This window comes from Coregonus clupeaformis, chromosome 31, assembly GCF_020615455.1.
Source record: "Coregonus clupeaformis isolate EN_2021a chromosome 31, ASM2061545v1, whole genome shotgun sequence".
NCBI lineage: Eukaryota > Metazoa > Chordata > Actinopteri > Salmoniformes > Salmonidae > Coregonus > Coregonus clupeaformis.
Genome location: NC_059222.1, coordinates 5989422 through 6003418, shown reverse-complemented (window position 1 = coordinate 6003418; position 13997 = coordinate 5989422). Strand labels below are relative to the sequence as shown.

The following is a 13997-nucleotide window of genomic DNA, read 5'->3' as shown; positions in this document are numbered from 1 at the left end:
TCAAATTATTGTACGTCACGACTACAGGGAGCACCTTTCGAACAATTGAAAGTCCTCAACCTTGCTCCAAATGAACTGCCAAATGATTAGCCAAATAATAAATACAATGGAAGATTTCCAACATACAAAGTTGTCTTTGGAATATGCACATGGAAACTTCCACAACAAACAGATTATGTATTATTTGGTTAGTAAAATATCTAGCTACAGCTGTATTACACTGCAAAAATGGAATTGCACCTTTATGCATGGGGTTCAAAATCATATGATATAACGTTTTTTGTGACCCTGCTCTCAGGGTAACCGCAAGAACTTTCCACGCATGCTCACTTCAGTTTGAACCAAGGCTGTTCACGATGGCTGCGGATAGTGCCTTGCTAGTGGGCTTGGTAGAAGAATTCGTTTTGGGACAACAGGACCGCAAGGCTGTAGACACCGCAACAGGTAGCTGCCAAACGTATTCCAGCCACCTTTCTCTCGGATACGGTTTTTGAGATAAAAATCAAAGAATGATACATAAATCGCGCGTGACTGATGTCTGGCAAGGATGCTAGCTAGCAGCAAGCTATCACAACTCTAAGCTACATCCTGTGTTCAACCGCACGCTATAGAAATCACCGACAAAAAATATGGTGTACCTGTAGCTTTCAATTTATTCAACGTGGCAATCAATGTCTCTTAATTCAAGGGAATGTATTGACCGCTGTTCTTGGCCATGACCTGCATGGTGTTAGCTATTCAGCAGATCTGACCAGCTTGCTACAGCTGCACTAGGGTCGGACAGAATTTCTTTCTATATTAAGACAGCGGATCCAGCGCAATAAGGCTCGGAAAATGTACCTCAATCCAGGGATGAAAAATGCATTGTACTCCGAATTGTCCCATTATCCCAACTTTTACACACAATAGATTGAACGACTGCTAAAAAAACAAACAGGAGTTCAATCTTCTCGGTGTAATATTTGGGATAATGGGACAATTCGGAGTACAGTACATTTTTCATCCCTGTATTGAGGTACATCTTCCGAGCCATATCTCACACAGGCTCCGTTGTATCTTAATATACACAGGAATTCTCTCCGACCCTAGTGCAGCTCTAAACAAGTTTCTTTCACAACACATTAGACTCTGGACCTACTTTCCATACCCCTAAAGTGTCTGCATGATATATCCTACTGACCACTTGTCATTTCCTCTTGTTAAATAAATGCACTTTCACGTTTTAATGTCACATGCACAAGTACAGTGAAATGCCCTTCATTTTCTTTGCATTAGAACTCAAGGCTGGACAGTTTACTATACTGCAGTTGGTTGAAGCCTTGGGGTAATGTATACAATCATCATTATTGTCCAAGTCACTATCAATGTCATCAACTTCAATGTCATGCAGTTCTAGCCTCCACTAACAAGCTGACCATCCTGTCTCTGTGAAGTTTGCATCTGACCAGCTCCCAACCCCAGACCAGAGCCCGTGGTGTCCAGCTCCTCTCCAGTGTCCTACAGGAGTGCCACGGAGACCTTACAGAGAGAGAAGGTAGTCAACACTATAACACCTCTTTGGCATCATAACCCATCTTTGGCATTTGCTTAGTGGGTGCTATATGTCCTGTCAATAGGTCATTTATTATCTTCTCCTTTTTGTTTTGTCCTAAGTGGAAGTCCTTATAGTGTTTTATGAGAACAGACTGAAGGACCACTATGTCATCACACCACATGTCATACAGGGGCTGAAAGCGCTGGTAAGTCTCAAGCTTAGTAACCTCTGTCATGTTACATTTCACAAGAATATTAGAGAAATGTGAATTTTGTCCCATCAAAAGTGAACTGAGAGATAGATGTGTTATCTTGCCTATCCCTGACCAACATCTTGAAATATCCTCTCAGACCAAATGCTCAGTGTTGCCGCCTGGGTCTGCAGTGTCCATTCTGAAATCACTATTCCAGGACGTCCATGTGCAGGTGAGCACACCCAACCTGCCCTGTCAAGTGTAAATTCTCCTAAATAATGAGCATACAGAAGTTATTAAGGGGTTAATAAGCCCATATGTTTCTCATACTGCCACTGCAACACCCTGACCCTGTTTATCTGCTTTCTTTGTCTGTGTCACTACAGTCCCTGATGCTGGCGGAGCGGTCATGTGTTTACAGCATCCTCGTCCAGCTTATGGAATCCAGAGAGTCAGGTAAGAGCCGAGGTAGAGTGGTAGCTATAATGGAGAAATCCTCAGGTCATAGAGATCCTTGTCGAGAGTGATACAGCTTTGAAATAAATATTCTGTATGTTACTTATTGGAATGTTGTTACATTGATTGACTACTTTTCCTATCCCACAGAGCTGAAGGGCCTGGGTGCAGACTTTGTCTTTGGGTTTGTCCAGTCAGTGGATGGGGAGAGGGACCCACGCAACCTTCTCCAGGCCTTCCATATTGCTAGGAAAATCCTCCATGAAGGCTATGATCTTGGTGAGAACACACGCGTGCGCTCGCACATTGTTGTGCAGCTGTTGTTATTCCAAACTTTTGAAATGTGTTTTATGTACCTTTTTAGTTGTACATGTTGTCATCTTGTTTTTCATTGTTGCCCAGGTTTGCTGGGCATTGCGTGAACTTGTAACACATCCAACTGGAAGCACTGTGAATTATTTCATATGATGATTGCTCATTTTTCTCTATTGCGTGACAACATTTTGGTGCAACCAAATCATGGGCTGGTGCCACCAACTGAAAATGTTAGTTAGGCCAGTGCCGCCAGCAGGGAAAGATAGTCTGGAGCCCTACACACACACACACACACACACACACACACACTGCTAGTCCAGAGGACCGGTTTAAGCCCCGTTTTATGTAGACCAGTAGTTGGGTTGAGATTTAATACATGCATTATTATCATGACCTTTAAGTATATTTTATCTTAACATGTATTATTTAATGATTCCTCAATCCTGTCAGTATTATCCTGTCTGTGTTTTATTTCAGGTAAATTCACAGAGGAGCTGTTTGAAGTGACATCATGCTATTTCCCTATAGACTTCAGCCCTGTAAGTGTTTGTTTGCGCTGCTGCGGTGGACTTACACCAGCCAGCAGACAATGCTGATGTGAGACTATGTCCTGTGTGCTCTGATACCTGAGCCATGTGACACTGACTAGCATCTGGCAGAGGATAGTAGGAAATGGTTAACCCCAGAGTTAAAATACTGACAGACAGCTTGTGTACTGTTTTATGTGATTCATGTTGATGGACATTGAGACCATTTGGAATATACACTTAAACAACACAATGTAACTCCAAGTCAATCACACTTCTGTGAAATCAAACTGTCCACTTAGGAAGCAACACTGATTGACAATACATTTCACATGCTGTTGTGCAAATGGAATAGACAACAGGTGGAAATTATAGGCAATTCGCAAGACACCCCCAATAAAGGACTGGTTTTGCAGGTGGTGACCACAGACCACTTCTCAGTTCCTATGCTTCCTGGCTGATGTTTTGGTCACTTTTGAATGCTGGCGGTGCTTTCACTCTAGTGGTAGCATGAGACGGAGTCTACAACCCACACAAGTGGCTCAGGTAGTGCAGCTCATCCAGGATGGCACATCAATGCGAGCTGTGGCAAGAAGGTTTGCTGTGTCTGTCAGCGTAGTGTCCAGAGCATGGAGGCGCTACCAGGAGACAGGCCAGTACATCAGGAGACATGGAGAAGGCCGTAGGAGGGCAACAACCCAGCAGCAGGACCGCTACCTCCGCCTTTGTGCAAGGAGGAGCAGGAGGAGCACTGCCAGAGCCCTGCAAAATGACCTCCAGCAGGCCACAAATGTGCATGTGTCTGCTCAAACGGTCAGAAACGGACTCCATGAGGGTGGTATGAGGGCCCAACGTCCACAGGTGGGGGTTGTGCTTACAGCCCAACACCGTGCAGGACGTTTGGCATTTGCCAGAGAACACCAAGATTGGCAAATTCGCCACTGGCGCCCTGTGCTCTTCACAGATGAAAGCAGGTTCACACTGAGCACGTGACAGAGTCTGGAGACGCCGTGGAGAACGTTCTGCTGCCTGCAACATCCTCCAGCATGACCGGTTTGGCGGTGGGTCAGTCATGGTGTGGGGTGGTATTTCTTTGGGGGGCCGCACAGCCCTCCATGTGCTCGCCAGAGGTAGCCTGACTGCCATTAGTTACCGAGATGAGATCCTCAGAGCCCTTGTGAGACCATATGCTGGTGCGGTTGGCCCTGGGTTCCTCCTAATGCAAGACAATGCTAGACCTCATGTGGCTGGAGTGTGTCAGCAGTTCCTGCAAGAGGAAGGCATTGATGCTATGGACTGGCCCGCCCGTTCCCCAGACCTGAATCCAATTGAGCACATCTGGGACATCATGGCTCGCTCCATCCACCAACGCCACGTTGCACCACAGACTGTCCAGGAGTTGGCGGATGCTTTAGTCCAGGTCTGGGAGGAGATCCCTCAGGAGACCATCCGCCACCTCATCAGGAGCATGCCTAGGCGTTGTAGGGAGGTCATGCAGGCACGTGGAGGCCACACACACTACTGAGCCTCATTTTGACTTGTTTTAAGGACATTACATCAAAGTTGGATCAGCCTGTAGTGTGGTTTTCCACTTTAATTTTGAGGGTGACTCCAAATCCAGACCTCCATGGGGTTGATACATTTGATTTCCATTGATAATTTTTGTGTGATTTTGTTGTCAGCACATTCAACTATGTAAAGAAAAAAGTATTTCATAAGATTATTTCATTCATTCAGATCTAGGATGTGTTGTTTAAGTGTTCCCTTTATTTTTATGAGCAGTGTACTAGAACCGTTTTTGATTAACATTAATTTGATGAGCATTTACAGCAGTAGGGAGGGTCATTCGATGACTTGGACGTTTGTTCATTGAATGAAAACATTTCATTCTATTTCTATGGGTTGACCGCCATCTAACTCCATGACTGTCTCTGTGTGTGTCCCCCACCCAGCCACCCAATGACCCCCATGGCATCACCCAGGAGGAGCTGGTACTGGCCCTGAGGGCCGTGCTCACTGGAACACCACGCTTTGCAGAGGTGGGGGAGACATACTGTACTGCACACTACACATACAGTAGGGGTAGACAAGAGAACAATACACAATGCATAGTCTCCTCCCACATCCACCATGTCTGGCAAACAAGACTACACAATGCATAGCCTTTTAGGACGTTAGAGGACATCAGAGATGGTCTTTGTGTATGGTTGTATGTTTGTGAGAGATAAAGTGAACAAGTGAAAGAGTTAGGGTGTGTGGGTGCATCTGTAATCCAATTTTGTTGTTCCCATACACAGTTTACAGCAGGTATAAAAGGTGCAGCGAAATGCTTATGTGCTAGCTCCCTCAACAAGACAGTACATTAATCAATATTAACAATGAAATATTAATGTAAAAAATGACAAGTATTAGAAGAGGTAGTATGCATAGTAACAATGGACTGTATTTACACTCTACGAATATAAAGTGGGTGGTGACTTATGCAGTAGGATAAATAGTATATTACATTTACATTTTAGTCATTTAGCAGACGCTCTTATCCAGAGCGACTTACAAGTAGTGAGTGCATACATTTTTTTCATACTTACACACAGTAACATGGCATTATCATCAGTAAGTAAGCTATAGCAAAGCCTGTATTAAGCTTACAGTAACATCTGTGGATACTGTCACTGTGTGTCTGAGTTCTGGGTGCTTGTGTGTGTGTGTGTGTGTGTTTATGGGTGTTTGCATATGTGTGCAAATCAGTGCAAATAGTCTTTAATGTGCAGATAGTCTCTAAGGTGCAAATAGTTTCTACGGTGCAGGTCTGAGCAGGGAGACAGCTAGGGTTAGCTGTTCAGCAAACTGATGGCCTTTTGGTAGAAGCTGTCTTGGAGCCTATTGGTCCGAGACCCGATGCTCCGATACCGCTTGCCAGATGGGGACAGAGTGAACAGTCCATGGCTCAGATGACTGGAGTACTTGACGATCTTTCGGGCCTTCCTCAGACACATCTTGACCGGTGATGCAGCCGGTTAAGATGCTCTCGGTTGTGCAGCTGTAGAACTTCTTGAGGATCCGAGGGCCCATGCCAAATTTCTTAAGGCGCCTGAGGTTGAAGAGGCACTGTGATTGGCCCATGTCAGGTCCTCTGTGATGTGCACGCTGAGGAACTTGAAGCTATTGCTCCTCCACTGCGTCCCCGTCGATGACAATAGGGACGTGCTCCCCCCGTTTCCTGTAATCCACGATCAGCTCCTTGGTTTTACTGACGTTGAGGGAGAGGTTGTTGTTCTGGCACCACACTTCCAGGTCACTGACCTCCTCCCTGTAAGCTGTCTCATCGCCGATCAGGCCCACCGCCGTTGTGTCATCGGCAGACTTAATGATTGTGTTGGAGTCGTTCGTGGCCACTCAGTCGTGGGTGTACAGGAGGGGCTGAGCACGCACTTCTGGGGGAATCCTGTGTATTGGGTCAGTGTGGCGGAGGTGTTGTTGCCTACCCTCACCACCTGGGGTCTGCCTGTCAGGAAGTCCAGGATACAGTTGCAGAGGGAGGTGTTCATCAATCAATCACATTTATTTATAAAGCCTTTTTTACTTCAGCAGATGTCACAAAGTGCTTATACAGAACCCAGCCTAAAACCGCTACCCAGGGCCTTGAGCTTAGTATCAATGCAGGTTATGATTTGTGGATTGTCTCGCTTCAACAGTTCCTGCTGCCACTGATAATTGAGAAACTGGACTCAGATGTTCAGAGTGCCAAGGTGGACTCCCTGCAGACCCTGGTAAGTCCTCGTTGGTAGACTCACCTAAGATCATCTTTATGGTTTACGTGTACAGTAAATGGCATCCATGTCTTAATGGCCTGTGTTTCCTCCCTATGTTGCAGACTGCCTGTGCTTCTGTGTATGAACATAAAGAGCTAGCCGAATTCCTACCAGGCCTTTGGGCCTCACTGCGCAGAGAGGTACGTTTCAATGCAGCTTGGGTGTCAGCAACATATTAGTATGGTTTGTAAAAGTGTCCTAAATGTTGAGCTGTGATAATGCTAAGTGAGGAATCTTTGATAATAGATAATCTGAATGGAGAGTTTGATTGACGACCTCCCTCCCTCCCTCCCTTACTCTCTCCGTCCCTGTGCAGGTGTTTCAGACCGCTAGTGAGCGGGTGGAGTCCGCTGGCCTAGCCGCCGTCGGTGCCCTGACAGCCTGTCTTTCCCGCTCCATCCTCACCTCTGACTCTGAAGACTACCTCAATGTCTTCCTGGACCTTGTCCTCAAAGGTACCACCTCAAACTATCTGGTTCTGGGCACAAGAGGCTAATGGTGAAGGTGTTTGTATTGTTATTGTGTAGTGTGTATGTACAGTTGAAGACGGAAGTTTACATACACTTAGGTTGGAGTCATTAAAACTTGTTTTTCAACCACTCCACAAATTTCTTGTTAACAAACTATAGTTTTGGCAAGTCGGTTAGGACATCTACTTTGTGCATGACACAAGTAATTTTTCCAACAATTGTTTACAGACAGATTATTTCACTTATAATTCACTGTATCACAATTCCAGTGGGTCAGAAGTTTACATACACTAAGTTGACTGTGCCTTTAAACAGCTTGGAAAATTCCAGAAAATGATGTCATGGCTTTAGAAGCTTCTGATAGGCTAATTGACATCATTTGAGTCAATTGGATGTGTACCTGTGGATGTATTTCAAGGCCTACCTTCAAACTCAGTGCCTCTTTGCTTGACATCATGGGAAAATCAAAAGAAATCAGCCAAGACCGCAGACATTTTTTTTTGACCTCCACAAGTCTGGTTCATCCTTGGGAGCAATTTCCAAACGCCTGAAGGTACCACGTTCATCTGTACAAACAATAGTACGCAAGTATAAACACCATGGGACCACGCAGCCATCATACTGCTCAGGAAGGAGACGCGTTCTGGCTCCTAGAGATGAACGTACTTTGGTGCGAATAGTGCAAATCAATCCCAGAACAACCGCAAAGGACCTTGTGAAGATGCTGGAGGAAACGGGTACAAAAGTATATATATCCACAGTAAAATGAGTCCTATATTGACATAACCTGAAAGGCCGCTCAGCAAGGAACAAGCCGCTGCTCCAAAACCGCCATAAAAAAGCCAGACTACGGTTTGCAACTGCACATGGGGACAAAGATCATACGTTTTGGAGAAATGTCCTCTGGTCTGATGAAACAAAACAAAAATAGAGAGAAAAAGAAAAAGGGGGTGGCTTGCAAGCCGAAGAACAACCGTGAAGCACGGGGGTGGCAGCATCATGCTGTGGGGTTGCTTTGCTGCAGGAGGGACTGGCGCACTTCATCATGAGGAAGGAAAATTGTGTGGATATATTGAAGCAACATCTCAAGACATCAGTCAGGAAGTTAAATGTTGGTTGCAAATGGGTCTTCCAAATGGACAATGACCCCAAGCATACTTCCAAAGTTGTGGCAAAATGGCTTAAGGACAACAAAGTCAAGGTATTGTGGCCATCACAAAGCCCTGACCTCAATCCTATAGAAAATTTGTGGGCAGAACTGAAAAAGCGTGTGCAAGCAAGGAGGCCTACAAACCTGACTCAGGTACACCAGCTCTGTCAGGAGGAATGGGCCAAAATTCACTCAACTTATTGTGGGAAGCTTGTGGGATGCTACCCGAAACGTTTGACCCAAGTTAAACAAAAATTCTGACCCACTGGGAATGTGATGAAAGAAATAAAAGCTGAAATAAATCATTCTCTCTACTATTATTCTGACATTTCACATTCTTAAAATAAAGTGGTGATCCTAACTGACCTAAGACAGGGAATTGTTAGTAGGATTAAATGTCAGGAATTGTGGAAAACTGAGTTTAAATGTATTTGACTAAGGTGTATGTAAACTTCCGACTTCAACTGTATGTATGTGTGTGTGTGTATGTGTATATATATATATACAGTACCAGTCAACAGTTTGGACACACCTACTCATTCAAGGGTTTTTCTTTATTTTTACTGGTTGAGAGAATGCCAAGAGTGTGCAAAGCTGTCATCAAGGCAAAGGGTGGCTAAAATATATTTTGGTTTGTTTAACACTTTTTTGGTTACTACATGATTCCATATGTGTTATTTCATAGTTTTGATGTCTTCACTATTATTCTAAAATATAGAAAAAATTAAGAAAAACCTTGAATGAGTAGGTGTGTCCAAACTTTTGAGAGAGAGAGAGTCCTTCACAGAGGCAGCTTGGCTACAGGTGTGGTGAGCGATAGCATTTCAATCACTGGATCATTGCTAGCTGTCTGCACTCGACTCACCACCCTGTGCATTATTTACACCCATATAGATTTAGGTATACACACTTTATATAATCCAGTACAGTGTCCTGACATACATATACATATATATATATATATATATATATTGTGATGTCACGAGAGGCTACACAGCTTTCAGCGGGATTGCTCAAGTAGTGCAAGGAGACCAGGTTCAACCAAAACAAGGATTTTATTAAAGGTCTTGGGAAACTAACGAAAGTATAACACAATTCTGTTCTCTGGTGGCTCTTTAAGGGTTAACAGTTCAGGGATGTCTCTTCCACATCCAAAATCATAACCTCTCCCTCGCTCAAATAACTTTTCCCCAGTCTTACTGTATTCCACGTTGCAGCTAGTGGCCAACCCAGCAAAACGCCTTCCAAATGTCCCACACGTATTTCCACAGGTGCATATATCCAAAGGTGAGTATTTCCCAAAGGTAAGTATCTCCAAATCCTTATATTCCTCATGGAAGTGGACGTGCAGCACTCTTGTCCTCCAGAGAGCCCAGGTTGGAGACTGTCTCTCTTCCCTTCCCAAACCTTCAGCTCATCAGCTCCTCATTTGTTTCAGCTGCGTGGGAAGATTGGCCATAGAGGGGTGGAGTTCCGCCCCATACCAGCAGATGGAGCCATAGCTGTCTGGGTTTGCAGCCACCTCAGGGGGATGTAACGTCCCTCCAGGACACAGCCTCTCGTGACATCACACATCCCCCTCCTCGGGACCGACGTCCTCGTCGGGTAAAGGCAGCGAAGAAGGCATCACGCCGGGAGAGGGCGTCCGCATTGCCGTGGTGCTTGCCAGACTGCTCTCTCTTCAACTCCTCCAACTCTAGGACCAGGGACTCAGCCTCCTGTTGTCTCTCCTTGAGTTTCTTACTGAACGCATCAGCCTTGGTTTTAGCAGAGTTTAGCTTCTGTTGAGCAGCTTTCAGTTCCTTCTCTCTCTCTGCCTCCGCATTCTTCATCTTGTTCTCAACACCTTGTACTTCTCCTCTGCCTTCTTCTGGACCTCTTTACTACTGCGCAGGGTCTCCTCACACTCCTCGATGGTCCTGCGCAGCCTCTCCAGCTCCTCCTGTTGCTTAGGAAGGAGCTCTGTTGGAGTTTAGCCTGGAGGATATCTAACTCTTCTGTCTTCATGTCTAACTGTTGCTTTAACAAACGATACCTCTCAGCGGTCCCCTTCAGACCAGACAGTTCTTTGTCCAGATTCTGTAGCTCCGTCTCTGTGTCGGTCTGGGCACCTGCCATCCCTATCAGAGCCCGGGCGGGGAGTGAGTAACTCGGAGGATTGCACCGGAGCCTTCCCAGGATGAGTCTTGCCTCTCCGTTTCCGAGGTACTCGGGTTATCCTCTCCTGAGACTCTCTCCAGAGTGGGTAAAAGGCTGGGCAGTCTCGTCCAATTAGGACAGGGACGGGGAGGGAATCAACCACCCCGCCGTCGTGTGTATGGTTCCCCGTGTGCTGGTCATTGTAAGTTCAGTAATGGGGTATTCTCTGGTGTCCCCATGGACACAGGAAACTGGGAGGACTTTCCCGGGGTCAGACACGTTGGGCCCACCAAATCCTTACGCACCAGGGTGGCCCGGCTACCAGAATCCAGTAAGGCCTCCACATCATGGTGATTCACAGTTACCGGGCAGGTGGGGGGTCGATCTGGGCCGCCATCTATGACTCCCAAGAGCGAGGCAAAACGGTGTGTGGGTGCTGAGCTGGAGGACTCCGCAGTGGGCATAGGTTCATCGGCTGGTTTCCCACACTGCCAGGAGATATGTCCCATCTCCCCACACCGGTAACACTGTCGAAGTTTCCCCTCCTGGTGTACTCTTCTTGGACCCGGCCTGGTTTCTGGCTCCCCTGGAGCCGGGATAAGTCCTGACGTGGCTGGGTTCGAGACCTTGGGGTCCTTTGGACGGGTCCTTCCCATTTGTGGTGGGGCCGCACTCCTGGGGTCTTTTCGGGAAGCATTCAGCATCTCCGCTGTGGCCTGGTACTTTTCCACAGCTTCCACGGTCAGATCAGCCGTGGTCAAGGCCTGTTGACTGATGAACCGTTTTGCCTCATAAGGCAGGGCGCGTAGGTAACGATCCACCACAACGGCCTCCACCACCGCCGCTGCTGTATTCCTCTGCGGATCCAGCCATTTCCTTGCGATTCGGACAAGTTCATGCATCTGCGCCCGAGGAGGTTGGTCTGGTTGGAAGGTCCAACTGTGAAAGCGCTGGGCCATACCAAATTTTGTGAGTCCATATCTGCTGAGGATCTCAGACTTCAGGGCATCATAGTCAGTAACCTGGTCAGGGCCCAGGTCCCGGACAGCATTCAGCGCTTCCCCGGTTAGGGAAGGGGGCTAACAGACCAACCCACTGTTGCTTGGGCCAGGCTTCCCTAGTGGCCGTGGCCTCAAATGCATGCAGGTATGCCTCAATGTCATCGGTAGCTCCCATCTTAGATATAAAGTCACTTGCCTTTATTGGGCGGGGTATTTTGGACCACCCTCTGTCTCTGCAACTGCAATTCCTCTGCCTTCAGAAGGTTGGCTTTCTTTTGCTCCTCCAAGAGAGCCACGTTTGCTTGCATCTGGGCTTGCTGGCCAGCAACAAGGGCTTTCAATATGTCCTCCATTTCAGTCGGGCGGGGAGCCTACGGCCAACTTGAAAACTGGGTGATCAAACCTTCGGTATCCTCCTCTGACATGCACTATTAACGCTTGAGCGTGCCCGTATTCTCCACCATCTGTGATGTCACGAGAGGCTACACAGCTTTCAGCGGGATTGCTCAAGTAGTGCAAGGAGACCAGGTTCAACCAAAACAAGGATTTTATTAAAGGTCTTGGGAAACTAACGAAAGTATAACACAATTCTGTTCTCTGGTGGCTCTTTAAGGGTTAACAGTTCAGGGATGTCTCTTCCACATCCAAAATCATAACTCTCCCTCGCTCAAATAACTTTTCCCCAGTCTTACTGTATTCCACGTTGCAGCTAGTGGCCAACCCAGCAAAAACGTCCTTCCAAATGTCCCACACGTATTTCCACAGGTGCATATATCCAAAGGTGAGTATTTCCCAAAGGTAAGTATCTCCAAATCCTTATATTCCTCATGGAAGTGGACGTGCAGCACTCTTGTCCTCCAGAGAGCCCAGGTTGGAGACTGTCTCTCTTCCCTTCCCAAACCTTCAGCTCATCAGCTCCTCATTTGTTTCAGCTGCGTGGGAAGATTGGCCATAGAGGGGTGGAGTTCCCGCCCATACCAGCAGATGGAGCCATAGCTGTCTGGGTTTGCAGCCACCTCAGGGGGATGTAACGTCCCTCCAGGACACAGCCTCTCGTGACATCACAATATATATACAGACACCATCGCCAATGTGCCAACCCGACCCAATGTTTTTATAGACTGTCTGCATCACCTGTGTGAGCCGGACCTGAAGCTGGTGTGGCCCAGTGCGAAGCTGCTGCAGGCCACCTCTACCGCTTCCTACAGGGCGAGCCACAGAGTTGCAGCCGCCGTCATGCCGTCCCTCATAGAGCAATACAACAGCCGCACACAGGTGAGTCACACCATCCAGCGAGGACGTTCCATTATCGTCAATGTTGGCGCTCGTCTCACATTCTTGACTGTTGGTAATGATTTGGTTAGTTTCCGCATGGCAGCTTCATTACTGTGTGTATTGCTGGCTTCCTGCATAGTCACAATCACAGTGTTATTGCATTGTAAGTTATGGCCTTTTGTTCACCCAGTATTGCCACAGGACATGTAGGCAACCTGTTATAAGTATCTTGGTTCCTATAGGTGTATAATGTCAGTGAAATCTTTCATATCTGTCTGTCCTCCCCTGTGTAGTGTGCTCAGCGGCGCACCCTACTGGATGTGTTACAGGGCTTCGTCCAGCCGGTGAAGTCATCAGAGGAGGGTAAGTGTAACGTCCATTACTGTCCCGCTCTTTGTGCCACATTCATTAATGTCCCGTTCCTCCTTTCCTCCACTATTTTATGCCTCTGCTGCTAAACGTGTGATATACAGTGCTTGATTTCAGGGCCTCATTTGAAAGCGTATTTGAAGCGGAACGCCGTTAGAATTTGCCCAAGCGTTATAACACTTTTAATCACAAATCATGCTTTAGGAATGATGATAATGTCCAGTCATTTCTACTGTACAATAACTCCTAGTCCCTCCTGAAATAGTTTGTTCATTTCTCCTATTATACTCTCCTCTTTCCTTCCTGCTTTGTGTGATATGTGGCTCTGTGAATTGTTCTATTAACCTTTTCCCAATTGTCACACTTGCACTTTCACAACCCCGATCTCCTCCCTCTCTCTCTTCCTTTTTTCTCTATCTCCCTCTCTCTCCCCTTACCCTACCCTACTCTCTCAATTCAATTTCAATTTCAATTTAAGGGCTTTATTGGCATGGGAAACGTGTGTTAACATTGCCAAAGCAAGGGAAGTAGATAGTAAACAAAAGTGAAATAAACAATAAATATTAACAGTAAACATTACACTCAGAAGTTTCAAAAGAATAAAGACATTTCAAATGTCATATTATGTATATATACAGTGTTGTAACAATGTGCAAATAGTTAAAGTACAAATGGGAAAATAAATAAACATAAATATGGGTTGTATTTACAATGGTGTTTGTTCTTCACTGGTTGCCCTTTTCTTGTGGCAACAGG

The 13997-nt window shown here is 46.3% G+C and overlaps 1 protein-coding gene across 2 annotated transcripts in view; it reads left to right on the top strand.

Annotated features, from left to right (window-relative positions):
• Positions 1 to 340: 340 nt before the first annotated feature.
• Positions 341 to 13997, top strand: part of LOC121547061 (MMS19 nucleotide excision repair protein homolog) — a 32318-nt gene continuing 18661 nt past the window's right edge. For both annotated transcript variants that reach the window (XM_041858157.2, XM_041858156.2), the window contains exons 1-14: positions 341 to 444; positions 1276 to 1324; positions 1434 to 1534; positions 1654 to 1739; positions 1885 to 1959; positions 2114 to 2183; positions 2334 to 2462; positions 2976 to 3037; positions 4978 to 5064; positions 6721 to 6795; positions 6900 to 6977; positions 7154 to 7292; positions 12718 to 12872; positions 13166 to 13235. In XM_041858157.2, the coding sequence (XP_041714091.2) occupies positions 357 to 444; positions 1276 to 1324; positions 1434 to 1534; positions 1654 to 1739; positions 1885 to 1959; positions 2114 to 2183; positions 2334 to 2462; positions 2976 to 3037; positions 4978 to 5064; positions 6721 to 6795; positions 6900 to 6977; positions 7154 to 7292; positions 12718 to 12872; positions 13166 to 13235 (1264 nt within the window). In that variant the 5' untranslated portion in view covers positions 341 to 356. The remainder of the gene's footprint in view (positions 445 to 1275; positions 1325 to 1433; positions 1535 to 1653; positions 1740 to 1884; positions 1960 to 2113; positions 2184 to 2333; positions 2463 to 2975; positions 3038 to 4977; positions 5065 to 6720; positions 6796 to 6899; positions 6978 to 7153; positions 7293 to 12717; positions 12873 to 13165; positions 13236 to 13997) is intronic.